The sequence below is a fragment of the Castor canadensis genome, chromosome 3, assembly GCF_047511655.1.
Source record: "Castor canadensis chromosome 3, mCasCan1.hap1v2, whole genome shotgun sequence".
Taxonomy (NCBI): domain Eukaryota; kingdom Metazoa; phylum Chordata; class Mammalia; order Rodentia; family Castoridae; genus Castor; species Castor canadensis.
This window is the reverse complement of record NC_133388.1, coordinates 168,949,290-168,969,074: the sequence shown is the minus strand read 5'-3', so window position 1 is coordinate 168,969,074 and position 19,785 is coordinate 168,949,290. Positions and strand designations below refer to the sequence as shown.

The 19,785-nt window shown below is 43.1% G+C and overlaps 1 protein-coding gene across 5 annotated transcripts in view; it reads right to left on the bottom strand.

Annotated features, from left to right (window-relative positions):
• Pkhd1l1 (PKHD1 like 1) overlaps window positions 1-19,785 on the bottom strand; it is a 189,220-nt gene that overhangs the window by 33,326 nt on the left and 136,109 nt on the right. For all 5 annotated transcript variants that reach the window (XM_074069062.1, XM_074069063.1, XM_074069065.1 and 2 more), the window contains 3 exons: window positions 6,629-6,732; window positions 5,731-5,860; window positions 4,885-5,006 (listed from right to left, as the gene is read on the bottom strand). In XM_074069062.1, coding sequence (XP_073925163.1) covers window positions 4,885-5,006; window positions 5,731-5,860; window positions 6,629-6,732 — 356 coding nt within the window. The remainder of the gene's footprint in view (window positions 1-4,884; window positions 5,007-5,730; window positions 5,861-6,628; window positions 6,733-19,785) is intronic.

Below are 19,785 nucleotides of genomic sequence, written 5' to 3'. Positions count from 1 at the left end.
AACCAACTCCGACTGTTTATAGATATTATTATCAAGGGTTTTCTATATAACATGTAAACAACTGGCCTGGCACCGAAACTGTGAATTTGTTATTATTAAACTACACCTCCAGGTCAGGGACAAAAATAGCACACCAACCTACTAACAACCAAGTCAGTCACAACACAAAAATTAAAACAATGGAAAGAAAACAGGCAATCAAAACTATCAACTACCCTATCAAGAACATAGTTGCAGCACCAAGTACAGCAATGGGAAGAAAAAGAAGGGATGGAAAACACTCTCTTCAAAAAAATAATTCGATGGGAAATAAAGAAAATAGATATCCAGTTCCTAAACTCAACAAAACAACAATAAATGTGCTAAAGAGCCCAGTGACACCCACATAAAAGTCCTTGAAGAAATCTTGGAAGATATCACTGAGAACTTCATGGGGAAGAGACTGGGTATGGTTAACCAGACTGTACCAGATGCAATAAGAAATTTCACGATCCCCCAAAAAAAGAACATGAGAAGACACAGAAATAAATAAATGAACTCAGAGAGGACTTCAACAAACACCAACGTGAAACAAAGGACAGTATAAAAAGAGAGATATCTGAATTAAAGATTACAACACAAAACATAAAAGAGGAGTTGAACAAAGATAGGGAAAACCTTAGAAAAAAGAATTAAACAGAAAACCTGGAAATAAAAATCCCTTTAATCAAACAAAAAACACAGTGGAAGTCCACTCCAGCAGACTAGAACAAGTGGAAGACAGAATCTCAGAGCTCAAAGATAAAATAGAAATTAAAGAAAAAACAGAAGAAATCTTAGTCAAACAACTTAAGAGCTGTGAAAGGAATACGCAAGAACTCAGCGACTCCATCAAAAGACCAAACCTGAGAATCATGGGCATTGTAGAAGGAGAAGAGATGCAAATCAAAGGGATACAAAAGGATACATAGTATATTCCATAAAATAATAACAAAAGTTCCCAAATCTTGAGAAAGTTTTGCCCATTCAGGTACAGGAAGCCTCCAGGACACTAAACAAACTTGACCAAAATAGAACCTCCCTACAGCCTATTATCATTAAAACAACAAGTATAGAGAACAGAGAAAGAATATTGAAGGCTGTTAGAGAGAAAAAACAATGTATAAAGGTAAACCCATCAAAATAACAGCAGACTTCTCAACGGAAACCTTAAAATCAAGAAGGGCATAGAGTGAGGTATTCCGGGCACTGAAATGAAAATTATTTCAACCCTAGGATACTCTACTCAGAAAAACTATCATTCAAAATTGATGGAGCAATAAAAATCTTCCATGACAAACAGAAACTAAAACAATATATGACCACCAAGGAAATCCTGGGAATCATCAGAGACTACCTTGAGAACCTATATGCCAACAAATTGGAAAATCTTGAAGAAATGGACAAATTTCTAGATACCTATGGCCATCCAAAACTGAACCAAGAGGATATTAACCACCTAAATAGATCTATAACATGTAATGAACTTGAAGCAGCAATAGTCTCCCCAAAAAGAAAAGTCCAAGACTTGATGGATTCTCAACTGAATTCTACCAAACCTTCAAAGAAGAACTAATACCAACACTCCTTACCATGATATAGAAAAAAAGAAACACTACCTAACTCATTCGATGAAGCCAGCATTACACTCATCCAAAAACTGGACAAGAACACATCCAAAAAGGAGAACTATAGGCCAATTTCCTTAATGAGCATCAATGCAAAAATCCTCAATAGAAAAATGGTAAACCGAATCCAACAACATATCAGAAAGATCATTCACCATGATCAAGTTGGCTTCATCCCAGGGATGCAGGGATGGTTGAACATACACAAATCAATAAATGTAATATAGTATATTAATAGAAACAAAGACAAAAACCACTTGATCATCTCAGTAGATGCAGAAAAAGCCTTTGATAAGATTCAATACCACTTCATGATAAAAGCTCTAACAAAACTAGGAATAGAAGGAATGAACCTCAGTATTATAAAGGTTATATATGACAAACCTATAGCCAACATCATATTTAATGGGGAAAAACTGAAACAATTTCCCCTAAAGTCAGGAACAGGACAAGATGCCCACTCTTCCCACTCCTATTCAAGATAGTCCTGGAATTCCTCGCCAGAAAAATAAGGCAAGAAGAAGAAATAAAAGGAATACAAATAGATAAAATAGATAGATAGATGACATGATCATATACCTCAAAAATCCACAAAACTCTACCCAAAAAAATCCTAGACACCATAAACAGCTTCAGCAATATGGCAGGATACAAAACCAACTTACAAAAATCATTAGCTTTTCTATACACCAACAATGAACAAATTGAGAAGGAATATATGAAAACAATTCCATTTACAATATCCTCAAAATATGAAGACCAGTGGAACAGAATAGAGGACCCAGATATGAATCCACACAGCTGTGCCCACCTCATATTTGACAAAGGTGCCAAAAATGTATAATGGAGAATAGACAACCTCTTCAAGAAATGTTGCTGGGAAAAGTGGTTTTCTACCACAGAAAATTGAAACTAGATCCATATTTATTACCCTGCACTAGTATCAACTCAAAGTGGATTAAGGACCTTAATATCAGACCTGAAACTCTGAAGTTAGTACAGGAAAGAGCAGGGAATACCCTAGAAGCAATAGGTATAGGCAAGGACTTCCTCAATAGAACTTCAGCATCCCAGCAACTAAGAGAAAGGATGGACAAATGGGACTACATAAAATTAAAAAGCTTCTGCACAACAAAAGAAATGGTCTCTAAACTGAAGAGACCACCCACAGAGTGGGAGAAAATATTCACTGGCTATACATCAGACAAAGGACTGATAACCAGAATATACAGGGAGCTCAAAAATTTAAACTCCCTCCAAATCAATAAACCAATAAAGAAGTGGGCAACTGAACTAAACAGAACTTTTTCAAAGGAATAAATCCAAGTGGCCAAAAAACATGTGAAAAAATACTCACCATCCCTGGCCATAAAGGAAATGCAAATTAAAACTACGCTAAGATTCCACCTCACTTTTGTTAGACTAGCAAGCAGCAAAAACACTCGAGGCTGTGGGGAAAAATGAACCCTTGTACGCTGCTGGTGGGAATGTAAGCTAGTACAACCACTTTGGAAAACAATATGGAGGCTTCTTAAAAATCTAAACATAGATCTGCCATATGATCCAGCAATACCAGTCCTAGAAATATACCCAAAGGAATGCAATTCAGGTTGTTACAAAGGCACCTGCACACTCATGTTTATTGCAGCACTTTTCACAATAGCTAAGCTATGGAAACAGCCAAGGTGCCCCACTACCAATGAATGGATTAAGAAAATGTGGTATTTATACACAATGGAATTTTATTCAACCACAAAAAAATCAAAATTTTGTCATTTGGAAGTAAATGAATGGAACTGGAGAACATCATCTTAAGCAAAGTTAGCCAGGCTCAGAAGGCCAAAAATTGCATGTTCTCCCTCATATGTGGATTTTAGACCTAAAACAAATGAAGTAATATTATTGGACACGGGTCACACACTAAGGGAAGAATGCACACTGGAGGAATAGGGAAAGGGAAGGAAACCTAAAACTTGAATGTGGTTGATGTGCTCACTGTAGAGGAGAGAATATAGTAATCTTAAACTGGCAGAGGTCACTATGGGAAGGGGATGAGGAAGTAGCAAAGAGGTGTGGTAGTGATGAACCAATGTGGGTTGCAATAAACATGTGCATGGAAGCAATGCTAGGAATCTTTCTGCATAGCTATCTTTATCTGAAACTATCAACAATGGTATGTTTTTCTTATTATTTCTTATGTTTTCTCTTCAACAAAATCAGAGAACAATTATTTCTTATGTTTTCTCTTCAACAAAATCAGAACAGAGAACTGTTCTGCCCAGAAAGGGGGGAAGGTGGCACAAACAATATATATGCATGTAAGTAAATGTACAAATGATAAAATAAAATAAATCTTAATCCTTTAAGCCATATTAACCATTCTGATTTTTAAAGATTGTGATAAAAAGAAACATGAAATGGAATTTATAAATGTAAAATAAGTATATTTTTTTCTCCAAAAGGTGTAGACAACTTCAAAGATCTGAAATTGACATTTGATTGCATTCTAACATCTATAACTAGATGAAAAGAGAAAATTTTTACCTCATTATATGCACTAAATTCCAACTTTCAGAGTTTACCTTGAGGTAATAATTAATGGGAGAATAAAAACAAAAATCAATCCTTATGCCATCTTTCAAAAAGAACTGTTTTTTTAATTCTTTTTCAATCCTGTGATATAGGTAATGAACAAAAAAGCAAGAAGAAACTGACTCTTGTCCAAATTCCTTCTTTGTAATTTCTATTTTCTAAATTTCCATATGAGGGAGGAAGTTAAATCCAGAGTTAAGTAACATGCATACAAGGCACTCCGTCCATTAGCAGCAGAAAAGCTTTGTTCTGGAACTTGGAAGTGATGAGTAATGTTGGAGAAGAAAGGAAGAGATCTATTTAAATCAATAGTTATCAATAGAAAGAATAAAAATCAGCTATCAGAGTTTACACCACATTTTTAAAAGTTCATTCACTTTATTAATTCATCAGATTCTCAGGGAAAAAATAGTTTTCAACACTGTCATAAAAGAGGTGGGATAAAGGAGAGTGTTAGAGGGGGTGAATTCAGAATGATGTATTTGATACATTGTAAGAACTTCTGTAAATGCCACAATGTACCCACACACAGCACAACAAAAAAATTTAAAAAAAAAAGAAACCAGAAAAAAAGATTTACAATTCCAACAGAAATAATAATAAATTGTAATTGCAATTTTGAATAATTATAATTTTTTCTGGCTACCTCAATTGCTGCATGCCAAAGAGTTGAACTTAAATCTTTTCTGTTCTGATAGGTTCCTGGCCAAACTGAAAGTGTAACCAAATTTCCTCGGACTCTGTTGCCATTCCCCCATATTCTTATGCCTGCAATGAAAAAAGACAGAAAGAAAATTCCCCCCAAATATATATGCTAATTAGTAACTGATACTATGGATACTTTCTTTCATTTTTGCAAGAGATTATTTTTCTAATTTGAGCCTAACAAATGATCCTCTTAGATTTTAGACTGAGTTCTCTGAACTCTACGATAATGAGCTATACCCATTTGACACGCTTTAGAATCTTCTGGGTGCTTGCTAAATAGGTGGGTTCACTTCAGATTATAATAAATACATAACTTTAATAAATATTAAATGTTTTCATTATGCTTTATGCTAATATAAAAGAAATATTTAATATTATACATAATTTTAACTAAAATAGATTTTATTTGTGAAAACTCACTATGATTGACTTTTGAGGAGTATTAATAAAAGTCACAGCATATCTAAGTGATCGGTGATTAGAAAACACACTAGGTAATCAGTCCCCAATGTTTTAGGTCTGTGCTGTCCAATAGGATAACCATAGACACATGTAGCTATTTCAATGTAAATTAAGTACAATTAAAATTAAAAATTCAATTCCCCAGTCAAACCAGTCACAATTCAAGCATTCATTAGTTACACATGGCTAGCGATTACTATAGTAGACAGCACAGATATAGACCATTTCTATCCTCACAGAAAGATCAATTGGACAGCATGGCTCTAGAGATAAGATGGCTTCAGAAGAGCATGCCATTTGGACCAAGATGTTATCGTATTACCTTCCCCTACTGTAAAGTGAATGATGTTGTCATCTATGTCTAATCCATCTGTCCCAAACACACCAATTGCTGGGGAGAAGCCATGGTGAAAAGAGCAGCCTCGAACGTAAGACAAGCCACGTTCCTGAACCTATAAAACATGGAGACTTGGCATGATAAAATGAAATTAAAACGTATTTAAAGAAAAAACTTGGAGTAGGTAATTTTCAGTAAATGAACCTTAATTATGCTCTATTTGCTTTTCCTTGAAAGAGATGATTTCCCAATGATATTTTAGTCCTGGGAAATTTGCATATATCTTGAATTTAAAATTAAATAAGCAAAAGCCATACGTTTACTTTAAATGAAGATTAAAAATTCTCAAGTCCATTTTTATTTCTATTATCACCTATAAAATGCTAATGTGATAAAATTATTTTTCAGACTATAAGATGAGTAGTATTTTTTAATAACCAAAAATAATACTCTAGGCAAGAGGTCCCAATTCTCATTTTGCTTAAATCACCAGCACTCTCAGAGTATTTATTTTTCCATATTTGGTGGAGACATAGATATATTCACAGATTTGTCATTTGAAAAATGTAAGCAATACTCATTTCATTTAATACACACTGTTATTCTTCATGACTGCAAAATAAAGTGGAGATGTGAACCATTACGATAGATCTTTAATTCTGTTACTTTTTCTATGGTTTTTACTGACTTACATAAATGCATGAAATAAGTGAGTCAAACGCTATTATAAGTCTTAAAGTGTTCATGGGAAATACACCTATCCAAGAATGTTTTATTATATTAGATTATAATTTTTACTATTTGAAGATACAGCTACTTAGTTAAATGAAAATAAAAATAAAATCACTTTATTTTGAACATATGCCAAATTTAAAATACAAACCTGTCCTAGGTTAAGAAATGTTACAGCATATCTTGGATCTGTGCTATCTCTGAAGCCTTCTTGACCACTGTGATAAAATTCCACATTACTTATTTTTGCATTTCCTAGGGTAGGGGAAGAGTAAAAGAAAAGTTCCTAAAATAAATGGAATCAACATTTTTGCAAAGCTATAAAGCTACACAAACTGCTCAGAGTTTTCATGGAAACCTAATTAGTATTTTTCTTTGCTTCTTTAATCCATAAAGGTAGTATTTCTCAAACTTTTTTTTCCATTATCCCCTTCTTCGGTTTTTTTTACTTAATAGCCTCCTTTCCCCATGAAATTATAAAAATTTAACTACACATATCTACTATATATTTGTTAATGTACATTGACCCTTTGAAAGACTACAAACCACTGCAATATCTTAAGTATTTTTGTTCCTCGAAGACCAATTTTCTCCCCCTTGAGAGTCATATTGCCCTATCAAGAATGCATGCCTAAGGCATGAGATATAATTTACCTGACATTTCAATTTCGAGGCTACAAAGAGCTTTTATTAAGCTTTCAGAATTTATTAATTCTTTCAGAATAAGTATTGCCAATTATTCACTGGTCAGTTTGTACCATTAAAGTGACAAGAAATAATTTTATAGATTAGTAATAACAGCAATAACAATCTACGAAAGATTACTGTGTACCAAGAGCTGTACTAAATATTTAGGCAATGTGGTTAAGCCTATACAACATCCTATGCATCAAGAACTTTGATAATCCCTATTTTATAGAAAAGGAAACTGAGGCACAGAAATTCATGAGTAGAAATTAACAATGGAGAACATTACTTGTTTCAAACACTTATATCTAATACAATTCATAGTTATTTTGAACTGGAAGGGGAAAGCTTATCTTGAAATCCATGAGTCAGAGATTGAATATATGCTGGGAGCATAGGAATAATAAAAAAGAGATCAAGCTGAAATGGCTACGATAGACTATCTGGGATTACAGCAGCCATAGATGCGTTTTCTTTGCTTACATAACAAAATAGTTTACAGGAGCAAGGAGAGGTTGTCGTGGGAATAGAGTACAGCATAAAATTTGAAATGAGATAGACATATGAGTATCAAAGATCAAAAGAACTTTATCCTTTTAATCATCTATCTATTCATCTTTAAGGAGGGATAATACTGATGCCTTAGCATTATAAAGATTAAATGAGATAACAGGAATTTAATGTCAGCACAGTGCCTGTAATCTTACATCATCACCCTCATTACCACCATCATCATTGTTACCATCAGATAAGCTTCTGCTGGTATATTATAACAAATAGGTAAGAGTTATATTGGGATAGCTCTTCAGCATAAAGATTTTCTAAAATTAGAATTATTGCAAAATGGAATAGACATATTGGGAACAAATGAAGACGTGATGAAATAGTTCAAGCCAGAAAGGATGTCCTACTCATGGTACCTCAATTATGGGCTCCAAACACCAGATTCCAATAAAAAGAATCAGGGAATGACATATTCTGAATATCAGAAAAAATTACAATAAGTCATGCCATATCAAAGAGCATTTTAAGTATCAAACAACTAGCAATCACAATGGATTAAAACACACTGAATATATTAAAACCCATTTAAGTTCATGAGCTTATAATGATAGTAATGACAAAACGAAACAAATGAAAACTCTTTAACCCTTCTGGAAGATGCTGGTGAACCAACTTGTTATTCTGAAAACCAGTCCTGCATTTCCTACATGAATTGTCCTTTAAGGTAATCAAGTAGTTGTTTAGGTAAGCTTCTCCTTAGAGAAGTATTCCATACTACAAATAGTAGAATTAAAATACTGCCATTTTAAACCTACATGATTTAATGGATTTGGCAATGACCCATAAAGGTGCTAAAACCACAAAAGGAAAAATATTCATATATTATGTGCCTGCTGATGGAAAAACATACAAGCAACTGTAAAAAATTCTTGCCTAAAAATTGAGCCTAAGTATAACCAGTCCCTGGTTCTAAAGTCTGTGTACAAGAAATATGAGAGTGACAGGCACAAGTTAAATCCAAAGGATACAACCACTAAATTCCAGATTGTTAGAGACTCCGCCAGACAAATGGCCCAGCTTCTTTTATAACTAACTTATTATGGAAGAGAAAAGAATTAAAGAGATTTGAAATGCATAACTAACTTCAATATGGGTGTTATTCAGACTATGAATCAAATAGAGTGCAACTGAAAGATAAGGAGGAAGGGAGGCAGAAAGAGAATTAGAATGAACTGAAGACAAAAATTTTTGTGTGGTACTGGAGTTCAAACTTGGGTCCTCACCCTTGATAGGCAGGCTCTCACTTAATCACTTGAGCCACTTGATCACTTGAGTCACTCCTCCAGCCCCTCTTTCTGTTGGGTTTTTTAAAATAGGGTCTTGCTTTTGTTGCCCTGGCAGGCCTTGAGCCATGATCCTCCTGATCTCTGCCTCCCAAGTAGCAAGGATTATAGGTATGAGCCACTGTTTTTAGATGAAATACTATGTGGTTGCTTCAATAGGTCCCAGGAACTTGAAGACAGGTTAGGGTTAGGAAAAGTTTGGGACTGCTTCCCTTCCTGACTCAAAGAGCTCCTCCCCCTAGCCCACAGGTCAAAGGAACCAGGTAATGACATATTCTCTCCCCACTTGCAAGTTCAAGGTGATATGAAAACCACCTAACAAAAGACCCAGGCTCTGGCGCCTCCCTTCACCTGGCAGAACTGGTAATCCTCCTTCCCTTAATAAAATTTTTCTTCCTCACTATACCCAAGCATTCTGTTTGGATTTCTCCATGCCAGAGCGCAAGGAACGAGATCTTCTGGAAATACCTTTTGCTGTTAACATTTTTGACGAAATCAGCCAGGATGAGATCTCAAGATGCTATTTATATTAATTGCTGTTCTCTGACCCTGAGCTCCTCCACTTGATATCTCGGTGGGACCCCCATGCTGGGACATCCACCTGATGTGGAGCTCCAAGCCCCAATAGTGACACGGTGGGGTTGCGCCCTGGCGGTGGGATGCAGTGTTGTCCCCAATGGGACTCAGGAGCAGGCTTCTCGCCTAGTTACCTAAGTCAGGGAACACCAAGGCGTGCAGTTCGTATTACTGATTTGCGCCCAAAAGATACGTGTCTCAGGCCATTTGCGCCCAGAGGATGCATTAAACCGAAGTACTCTTTTCCCTCCTGCCCCTCCCCCACCCCCCCTTCCTCCCTCATCCATTTAGTGTGCTGGCCAACTGTGCTTGAGTCTCCTGCCAGCCTCTCAGCACCGGCGGCCTGGAGATCACGGCCAGGGCTTGCAGCCTCTGCTTGGCAGCCTATAAGTTTGCTCTCCCAAAAATGTGCTGCAACCCAGGCCTGGGGAGGATAATCGGGACTGCCCCGGGCACTCAGGCTGGGTCTCTTTCTCCCTCTAACCTGCTAGCATGGTTCTGAAGGGCAAATGGGAGGTACAGCTCACCCAACCCATCTGGTCACAGACTTTTAAACTACCTCTGGAGAAGCCAGGGACAGCGCCCACCTCAGGGCTTAGTGTTAGGGTACAAATGTTAGGGTACCTTTGGGGCTTGCAGCCCACTCAGTCTGAAACCGGCCATGGCTAACATGACCCAAGCCACCACTTACTGGAACTAAGGGGGGGTGGGATTGTTTCTGGGAACAGGGACTGTTTCTGGTTAATCTTGCTGGAACGGTATGTGAGTCAATGAGTTAAGACACCTGGTGTTTACCAAATTCCTGATAAATAATCTTCAAGTAATCTTGCCCCACCACCAGGATGTGGGTGATATCAGAAATATGTGACCCCAGGGACCATAAAAATTGCTGTGTGACCGTGACTAATGTCTAAAAAATATAAAAGTAGCCTGAACTTTGTATTCTGGGTCCTCGTTGAAACCCACTGCGTCGGGCGGATACCCAGACCCCAGCTGACTGGAAATAAACCTCGCTTTGTGGCTTACATTATCGTGAGTGTCTTTTGTTCCTCTGAGGGGTGGTCGACCTCAGACCCCAACATCTGGAGGTCCCACCAAGATTTCAGCCCATCCCTGAGAGGAACAAATGGCCTCCAATACCGAGGTTTAGTTGAGAAAGACCGCGGAAGGAGGATTGGCCACCTCCATTTGGAGGGACTTAGATTCCCCATCTGAATTTGGTTGAGAATTGTCATTGAGTGGAAGGAAAGGGTTACAGCCCTGGAGTCTTCACTATTGGAAGTTGTGGGAGACATCCCTGACGGTCAGGAACCGCGCCGGCGTCCTCAGTGGACGCCATTTGGGCGGTCTTTGGGTAAGGATCCTGAATCTGGTGTGAATGGAAGTGCACCTGTGAGAGTGGTCTGGTTGACCGGCCGGTACTTGTTTATGTTAGAGAGTCCTGTGCAAATTTGTTTGTCTGCTGGAATTGTCTCTTTTGTTCTTTGTTGTCTCTTCTCTCCATCTCTCCTGATCATCATGGGACAGGCTCAATTAACTCCTAAGACCCTTCTTCTGAGTAATTTTTCAGAAATCCACACTAAGGGACACAATTATGGCATGAAAATTAATAAAGGTAAGTTTGACACCCTTTGCTCAGCGGAATGGCCAACCTTTAATGTAGACTGGCCTCCTCAAGGTACCTTCTCCTTGGACACAATTAAGAAGGTCCAAGATGTCATTAATAGACCTGGTCTTCATGGCCACCCTGATCAATATCCCTATGTCCTTATGTGGCAGACTTTAGTAGAAGACCCCCCTTCCTGGCTATGGCCATTTATCCATGGAGCACCTACAGACCGGCCCGCAATACTGGCTGTGTTGGGGAACACCCCCACTCCCGTTAATTTCCCTAAGAAGCCTATTCTGCAGGAAGACCCAACTCTCCATCCATCCTTGATAGACTTAAATTGTGAAGAAAATCCCCCGCCATATGCCACTGCCGCGCCACTCCAGCCAGAGGCAGATGGCTCCTCTGAGCCTCCCCACTCGTCAGCCTCCCCGTCTGCTCCCCCTGCCCGTCTCCGGACCAGTGAGGGGACTCAGGCCCCATAGGCAGTGAGAAGAAGCCCCAGAGAAGGAGCCCTCCTCCACTTCCGCCGGGCCCCCCCATCCTCCTGGTGTGGGCCCCGGGTGGTGCTGGTCCCAATTGGGGACGCACCTATCAGTTTGGCCTTTTTCAAGTAGTGACCTGTACAACTGGAAAGCCCAGAATCCTCTTTTTTCTGAGGACCCTAGAGGCCTGACTGATCTGTTCGAGTCCATTTTGCATACTCACAGTCCCACATGGGATGACTGTCAGCAGCTCTTTAAGACTCTATTCACCACCGAGGAACGGGAGCGGATTCTCACTGAAGCCAGAAAGAATGTCCCTGGCGACAATGGGCGACCGACCACCCTGCCAAACCTGACTGATGATTGTTTTCCTTTAAACAGACCTGACTGGGACTATGGGACCGCAGAAGGTAGGGAGCATCTCCGGGTCTACCACCAGACTCTCATGGCAGGCCTCTGGGCAGCAACCTGCCACCCTACCAATTTGGCTAAGGTAAAGGCAATAATGCAGGGGGAAAATGAAAGCCCGGCTGTGTTCCTTGAGCGTCTTTACGATGCATACAGACAGTATACCCCCCTAGACCCACTAGTGGAGGTGAATCAGTCAGCTGTGATAATGTCCTTCATAAATCAGGCTGCCCCTGATATTAGGAAGAAACTATATAAGCAGGAAGGGCTTGGGGAGATGACTACCCAGGATCTGATGAAAGTAGCTGAAAGGGTTTTTAACACCTGAGAAACCCCAGAAGAACGAGAGGATAGAATCAGGAAGGAAAATCAGGAACTACAAGAAAGGATTTGGAAGGAGGACAGGGAACACCAGAGTAAGGAAAACAAGAAACAGCAAAAAGAGATGGCTAAGATATTGCTAGCAGGAGTCCAGGGTCTGGCTGGACCGAGTTCTGGGCGGACTGGCTCCACACGTCCCCGAGGAGATTGATCCAGGCTAGACCAGGGACTATGTGCCTATTGTAAGGAATATAGACACTGGAAGAAGGAATGTCCCAAACTCCAGGGTCACCTGGGACCAAATAGCAGGCCTAATAATGACGCCCAGGTCCTGTTAGCCGGAATGAACAGTGACTAGAGGGCACGGGACTTGGACCCCCTCCCTGAGTCTTGGGTAACCATATATGTGGAGGGGAAGCCCGTGAGCAGCATGGTGGACACAGGGGCCCAATATTCAGTCCTTAATAAACCTACTAAGCCACTGTCCCAGAAAATTAGCCTCGTGCAGGGAGCCACTGGATCCAAGGCATATCAATGGACTAGCAAACGTCAGGTGGATTTGGGACGACATCAGGTGACCCATTCCTTTCTGGTCATTCCTGAGTGCCCTGCCCCCCTTCTGGGATGTGATCTGCTAACTAAGGTGAGGGCTCACATTCACTTTGAGCCGGACGGTATCAAAGTGACAGATGGACAAGGACAGCCCCTCCAAGTCTTGACCATGTCTCTCGAGGATGAACATCGCTTGTTCTCCTTGTGGAACCCTCCCCTGAAACCTATTGAGTGGTCCCCTGAAATGGCTTATTGGATTCAAACCTACCCCCAGGCTTGGGCAGAAATAGCAAGTGTGGGGCTGGCAGAACATCGAGCCCCGGTAATAGCAGAGATCAAGGCTTCGGCTCAGTCCATCCGAGTCCGTCAGTATCCCATGTCTTCTGAGGCATGGAGGGGGATTGCCCCTCACATAAACTGTCTCCTGGAATCCGGAATATTACGGCCCTGCCATTCTGCTTGGAACACTCCACTTCTCCCCGTTAAGAAACCCAGGGGAAAAGACTATAGGCCAGTCCAAGATTAAGGGAAGTAAACAAGAGGGTTGAGGACATCCACCCCACAGTCCCCAACCCCTATACCTTGCTGAGCCATTTGCCCCCCTCCCATGTTTGGTATACCACTTTGGACTTGAAAGATGCTTTTTTTAGCATAGCCCTGGCACCCAATAGTCAACACATTTTTGCCTTCAAATGGCATGATAAAAATACGGGAACCTCCAGACAGCTAACATGGACTAGACTTCCACAAGGTTTCAAAAACTCCCCTACTCTGTTCAATGAGGCTCTTAATCAGGATCTAGACTCATATCGCTGGAGCCACAGTTCCGTCACACTTTTGCAGTATGTAGATGACTTGCTTCTGGCAGCTGCATCTGAGTGCCGGCAAGCCACTGGAGACCTCCTCCAGGAGCTGGGGAAGTTGGGCTATCGGGCCAGTGCAAAGAAGGCTCAAGTTTGTAGACAAACAGTGACCTACGTGGGGTATGAACTAAAAGAGGGAACCAGATGGTTAACGAATGCTATGAAAGAAACTATTCTCAGGCCCCCTCTCCCCACCTCGGCTCGAGAAGTCTGTGAGTTCCTGGGGACAGCGGGCTACTGCCGGCTGTGGATATTGGGGTATGCTGAACTGGAAAACCCTTATATGCAAAACCCTTATATGCAAAACCCTTATATGAGGCAACTAAGGACAAGGCCCCTTGGGCCTGGGGGCCAGATCAACAAAAGGCCTTTGAGGAGCTCAAGACCACCCTCCTGAGAGCCCCAGCCCTGGCGCTGCCAGACCCTCTAAAGCCCTTCACTCTCTTTGTAGACGAAAGAAGGGGGATAGCGAAAAGGGTACTAATGCAGCGCCTAGGGCCCTGGAAGCGGCCAGTTGCTTATCTATCCAAAAGGTTAGACCCAGTTACAGCGGGCTAACTGCTGCAATGGTAAAGGATGCAGATAAGCTCACTTTTGGGCAACATCTGAAGGTGGTAACCCCCCATGTAGTAGAGAGAGTCCTAAAGCACCCTCCAGGTAGATGGATGACCAATGTCCAAATGACTCATTACCAAGGGCTTTTGCTGGATGCTCCCCGAATCCTCTTCTCCGACTGAGTTTCTCTAAATTCGGCCACCTTGCTGCCAAATCCGGACCTGGAAGCCCCTCTACATGACTGTCAGGAGATTATAGCTGAAATCACCCAAATGCACCCTGATCTCCAGGACTCAACCCTACCCAACAGTGAGCTGGTATGGTAAACAGATGGGAGTAGTTTCGTCTCAGATGGGGTGCATAAGGCGGGCGCAGCGGTGGTGGACCAAGGTGGGAACAAAATTTGGAGTGCCCCGTTGCCCCCGGGGCCCTCAGCCCAGAAGGCCGAACTGATCGCTCTGGCAGAGGCACTCAAGCAGGCTGAGGGAAAACGAGTGACTGTTTATACCAACAGCCGTTATGCTTTCGGCACCGTCCATGTACATGGAGCCATCTACCGGGAAAGTGGTTTCATTACAGCAGAAGGAAAGGAGTTACGTAACCTCCTGGAGATCCAGAGACTACTGACTGTGGTGCAGAAGCCCCAAGCTGTTGCAGTAGTACATGTTCCTGGTCACCAATCTGCCCAGACTCCGGAAGCTACGGGGAACCAGTGTGCAGACAAAGCAGCCCGAAATGCTACTTTGGCCTCCACGACCCTAGCGCTGACCTTACCCATGCCTGAGCTTCCATGCTTGCCACCGCGACCCAAGTACACCCTGGAAGACAAACAGTGGATCCAAGATCACCGATGCCCAGAGCCCAATCAGCAAGGCTGGTATAATGATATCAAAGGGCAGCTGATCCTTCCTGAAAAGTTAGGACTGTTTCTCCTCTCCAATTTACATCGAGCCAACCATTTAGGCAAGAAGAAACTACTCACCTTCCTCGAGTCGGCCCGCCTCTGGTTCCCACACCAAACAGCCCAGATTCAAAAGATTGTGGACCAATGTGTTGGGTGCCAGGCTATGAAACCCAGCAAAAGGGGACTCCTACATACAGGTACACGGGTACAGGGGAGGGTGCAAGGATGGAGCTGGGAAGTGGATTTCACTGAGATGAAGCCGGGAAGGTATGGGTATAGGTATTTGTTGGTTCTGATAGACACTTTCTCAGGCTGGGTGGAGGCTTTTCCTACAAAACGAGAGACTGCTCAGGTTGTAGCTAAGGTTTTGCTGGAGGAAATCATACCCAGATATGGCATCCCCGAAACTCTAGGCTCTGATAACAGTCCGGCTTTCATCAGTAACTTCCTACAAGGGCTGGCCCGGGCAGTGGGGACTAATTGGAAACTGCATTGTGAATATAACCCCCAGAGCTCAGGGCAGGTAGAAAGAATGAATCGGACCCTGAAGGAGACCTTATGTAAATTAGCCATTGAGACTGGCGGAGACTGGGTGGCCCTCCTACCCTATGCCATCTTTCGGGTTCGAAATTCACCATATGTACATGGATTGACACCTTTTGAAATTCTATGCAGGGCTCCGCCCCCCATTATTGTCCAAACCCTACCAGACCAAGACCCCAATACAGCTCCAAATTACTTGGCCAGCTTAAAAGCCCTACAAGAGGTCCAATGTGAAATCTGGCCCATAGTGCGTACCTTGTATGAGACAAAGGACACATCGAACCCGGAACATGACATCGTCCCAGGGGATTGGGTATGGGTAAAGAGGCACAGAGCCCGCACTCTGGAAGAAAGATGGAAAGGCCCTTACCTGGTCATTCTGGTTACCCCCACTGCTCTTAAGGTTGACGGCATCGGGCCTTGGGTCCATCACTCCCACATGTGTCAAGCCAATCAGCAGGAACAGAAAGAGGCTAGAGAATGGACCGCGCGGCAGGACCCAGATAACCCATTGAAGCTGAAGCTTTTGTGGCCCCGGGAACATGCAGAGTCTTCAGGAGCAGCCACGGATGGGTTGGCTGGTCGCTCTGATCTTGCTCAACGCCCAGAGCAGGAGCCTCGCAGAAACCAACCCTCACCAGCCCTATAAGCAAACCTGGATACTCACCGATGGGGAGACTCATACCACCCTTAACGAGACTACTCGCACTGCCCCCATAGGAACTTGGTGGCCGGAGCTTCAGCTTCAGAGACATCAATCCTGCCTACAAGTCTACTGCCCTGGAGTCAGCCCGGCATTATGATTTTTATGCTTGCCCCAGCCACAAAAAGAGCGAGGACTGTGGGGGATACAATACTCCTTCTGTAAGTCATGGGCATGTGTCACATCCAACGATGGTGAATGGAAGTGGGGGATATCAAAACCGGACCTAGTCAAATTTGCCTTTGTAAATGGGGTACCCTGGGGGTGCAGAATTCCGTCATCCACCCATGAATGCCAGCTCACAGATACAGATAGAATCAAGGTCACCTTCACTGACAGTGGCAAAGAGGACACCCCCAGGTGGATACAAGGCAAGGTGTGGAGACTTGTGTTTTATAAATATGGTGGACATTCTGGCTCGACCGTAGTAATCAGATTAAAAGTTGAGCCCATGGTGCCACTGTCCAAAATGGTAGGCCCCAACAAAGTACTCAAGCTGCCCTATGTAGAGCCACCACTCCGACCTCACACAACCCCAGTCCCTACCCGGCCTCACACAAAGGCTAGTATTAAAACTCCAGGACCATTAGGCACTGGCCCTCCCTTGGTGAAGCCCATTCTCATGACCGGGTCCACAGACCCCCTCTGGAATCTGGTAGATGCTGCATTCCTAACATTGAACCACACCAACCCTAATATGACTACCTCCTGCTGGCTGTACTATGATGTGAGGCCCCCATTCTATGAGGCAATAGGGCTAAATGTCACCTACGATATCTTAACTAGTAAAAACCCCACTCAATGTTCCTGGGGAGACCGTAAGAGAGGTCTGACCATACAACAAGTGAGCAGCCAAGGAACCTGCTTAGGGAAGGTGCCGGTGGGAAAACAGGACCTATGTGCTGTTGTAGAAAACAACCCCACCTGGGGCGATGGTATTAAGTGGGTAATTCCAAAAGGCAGTGGATGGTGGATATGCTCACAGTCCGGGCTCACCCCTTGCCTATCAACTAATGTGTTTAATGGCTCTAAAGAATTCTGTGTCCTAGTGGCTGTGCTGCCCCGCATCATCTATCATTCTGAGGAGAGCCTATATTCATACTGGAATACAGGAACAGGTGAGAGAAAGAAGAGAGAGTGTATTTCTGCATTAACCATTGCTACCCTACTTAGCTTAGGGGTGGCTGGGGCAGGAACTGGCATAGCCTCCCTGGCTACTCAACATAAAGGGATGTCCTCGCTGCACACGGCCATAGACGAGGATATAGAGAAGATAGAAGCCTCCATTAGTCACCTAGAAAAATCCCTTACCTCTCTATCTGAGGTAGTGCTTCAGAACCAACGGGGCCTAGACTTATTGTTCCTTCAGCAGGGGGGAATATGTGCTGCCTTAGGGGAGGAATGTTGTTTTTATGCTGACCATTCAGGGGTAGTTAGGGAGTCTATGTCTAAAGTGAGGGAAGGACTAGCAAAAAGGAAACGGGAAAGGGAAGCCCAAGAAAATTGGTTCGAAGCTTGGTTCAATAAGTCCCCCTGGTTCACTTCCTTGGTCTCTACCCTGGTGGGCCCTCTGGTCATACTACTGCTTATCTTAACCTTTGGTCCTTGTATTCTGAATAAGCTAGTGACCTTTGTGAAAGATCGAATTAGTACAGTCCAACTAATGGTCCTGAGGCAGCAATATGAACAGTTACCTAGCCCTGAGGATGTTTATGCTCATCACCCAGATGAGCGTGATTCCTCATTATGAACAACTAAAGGGGGGAATGTTAGGGTACAAATGTTAGGGTACCTTTGAGGCTTGCAGCCCACTCAGCCTGAAACCGGCCATGGCTAATATGACCCAAGCCACCACTTACTGGAACTAAGGGGGGGTGGGATGGTTTCTGGGAACAGGGACTGTTTCTGGTTAATCTTGCTAGAAGGGTATGTGAGTCAATGAGTTAAGACACCTGGTGTTTACCAAATTCCTGATAAATAATCTTCAAGTAATCTTGCCCCACCACCAAGATGTGGGTGATATCAGAAATATGTGACCCTAGGGACCATAAAAATTGCTGTGTGACCGTGACTAATGTCTAAAAAATATAAAAGCAGCCTGAACTTTGTATTCAGGGTCCTCGTTGAAACCCGCTGCATCGGGCGGATACCCGGACCCCAGCTGGCTGGAAATAAGCCTCACTTTGTGGCTTACATTATCATGAGTGTCTTTTGTTCCTCTGAGGGGTGGTCAACTTCGACCCCAACACTTAGAATTGCCAGATGCCTAGATCTGCCAGGCACAAAGGGGTAAAATACAAGCCTCCACGTGGCCGCCCAAGAGGTCAGAGGAGGAAACAGCACAAACGAGCACTGCTCTGCTTCCACCGCCACCAGTGGAAAGGGTTGGGAGCCTTGGGGGTAGTGGGGGAAGCCCGGTACTCTGCATGGGCCTGCTTGCCATCGCTGCCTCTCAGCCTGGGCCCAGAAACCCTGCCTAGCTGGCCGGTGGAGTCTACCCAGCCAGCTACAGTGATGATGGCAATGGCAGTGGCAGTGGCAGCAGCAACGGCAGCAGGAGGAGGGAGCTGTGTACCCCAAGACCCGACACCCACATGGCCTGGCTCCATCGCAAGTACCCTGGGGAAGCTAAAGGCTCCAGCTCTCAGGCTGGACCACTCTTTCCTCTGACTGTCATGTGTCTGCAGCCTTATTCCTCTTCCTCCCTTGGTCCCATTGCCTTGCTGGTCTACCCGCCATACCTCTGTTTTCTCTGGAAACCTGGTCCCAACTCTCGCCCATGCTCGCCTATACCCATGGCCTACAATGATTGCAGAAATGCTCACCCCAAGGTCACATTCCCTTGTCCCAGGGACACATGCCCCAGGCCCACCAGTAAGTGGTTGGCACCCTTCACCGATGGGTTTATGGGATTAGATACCAGGTTCTAAAGGTAGTTCCTAAATCTCCCTTCTTTAAGGAAGCTAACAAGGACTGAAAGCAAGACTCTAGCATAGCACCTGCCTAGCTGATGTAAGGCTATGAGTTTGAATCCCACCCTAATTTGTCCCCATTACCTGTCATATTTCTCTTTTTTTTCCTCTTTTATTAGGATAATAATTGGGTTAGCATTTAGGACCAGCATCCCATTCAGGAGCCCTCATGCAGGGCTGAAGAGGTGATCCTTAGGTTAACAGTTAATTCACAGTCAGGGTACCCTGCAGCTTGCTCACTCCAGAAACATCTGAAGGATCCAGGTTGAATGGACCTATATTG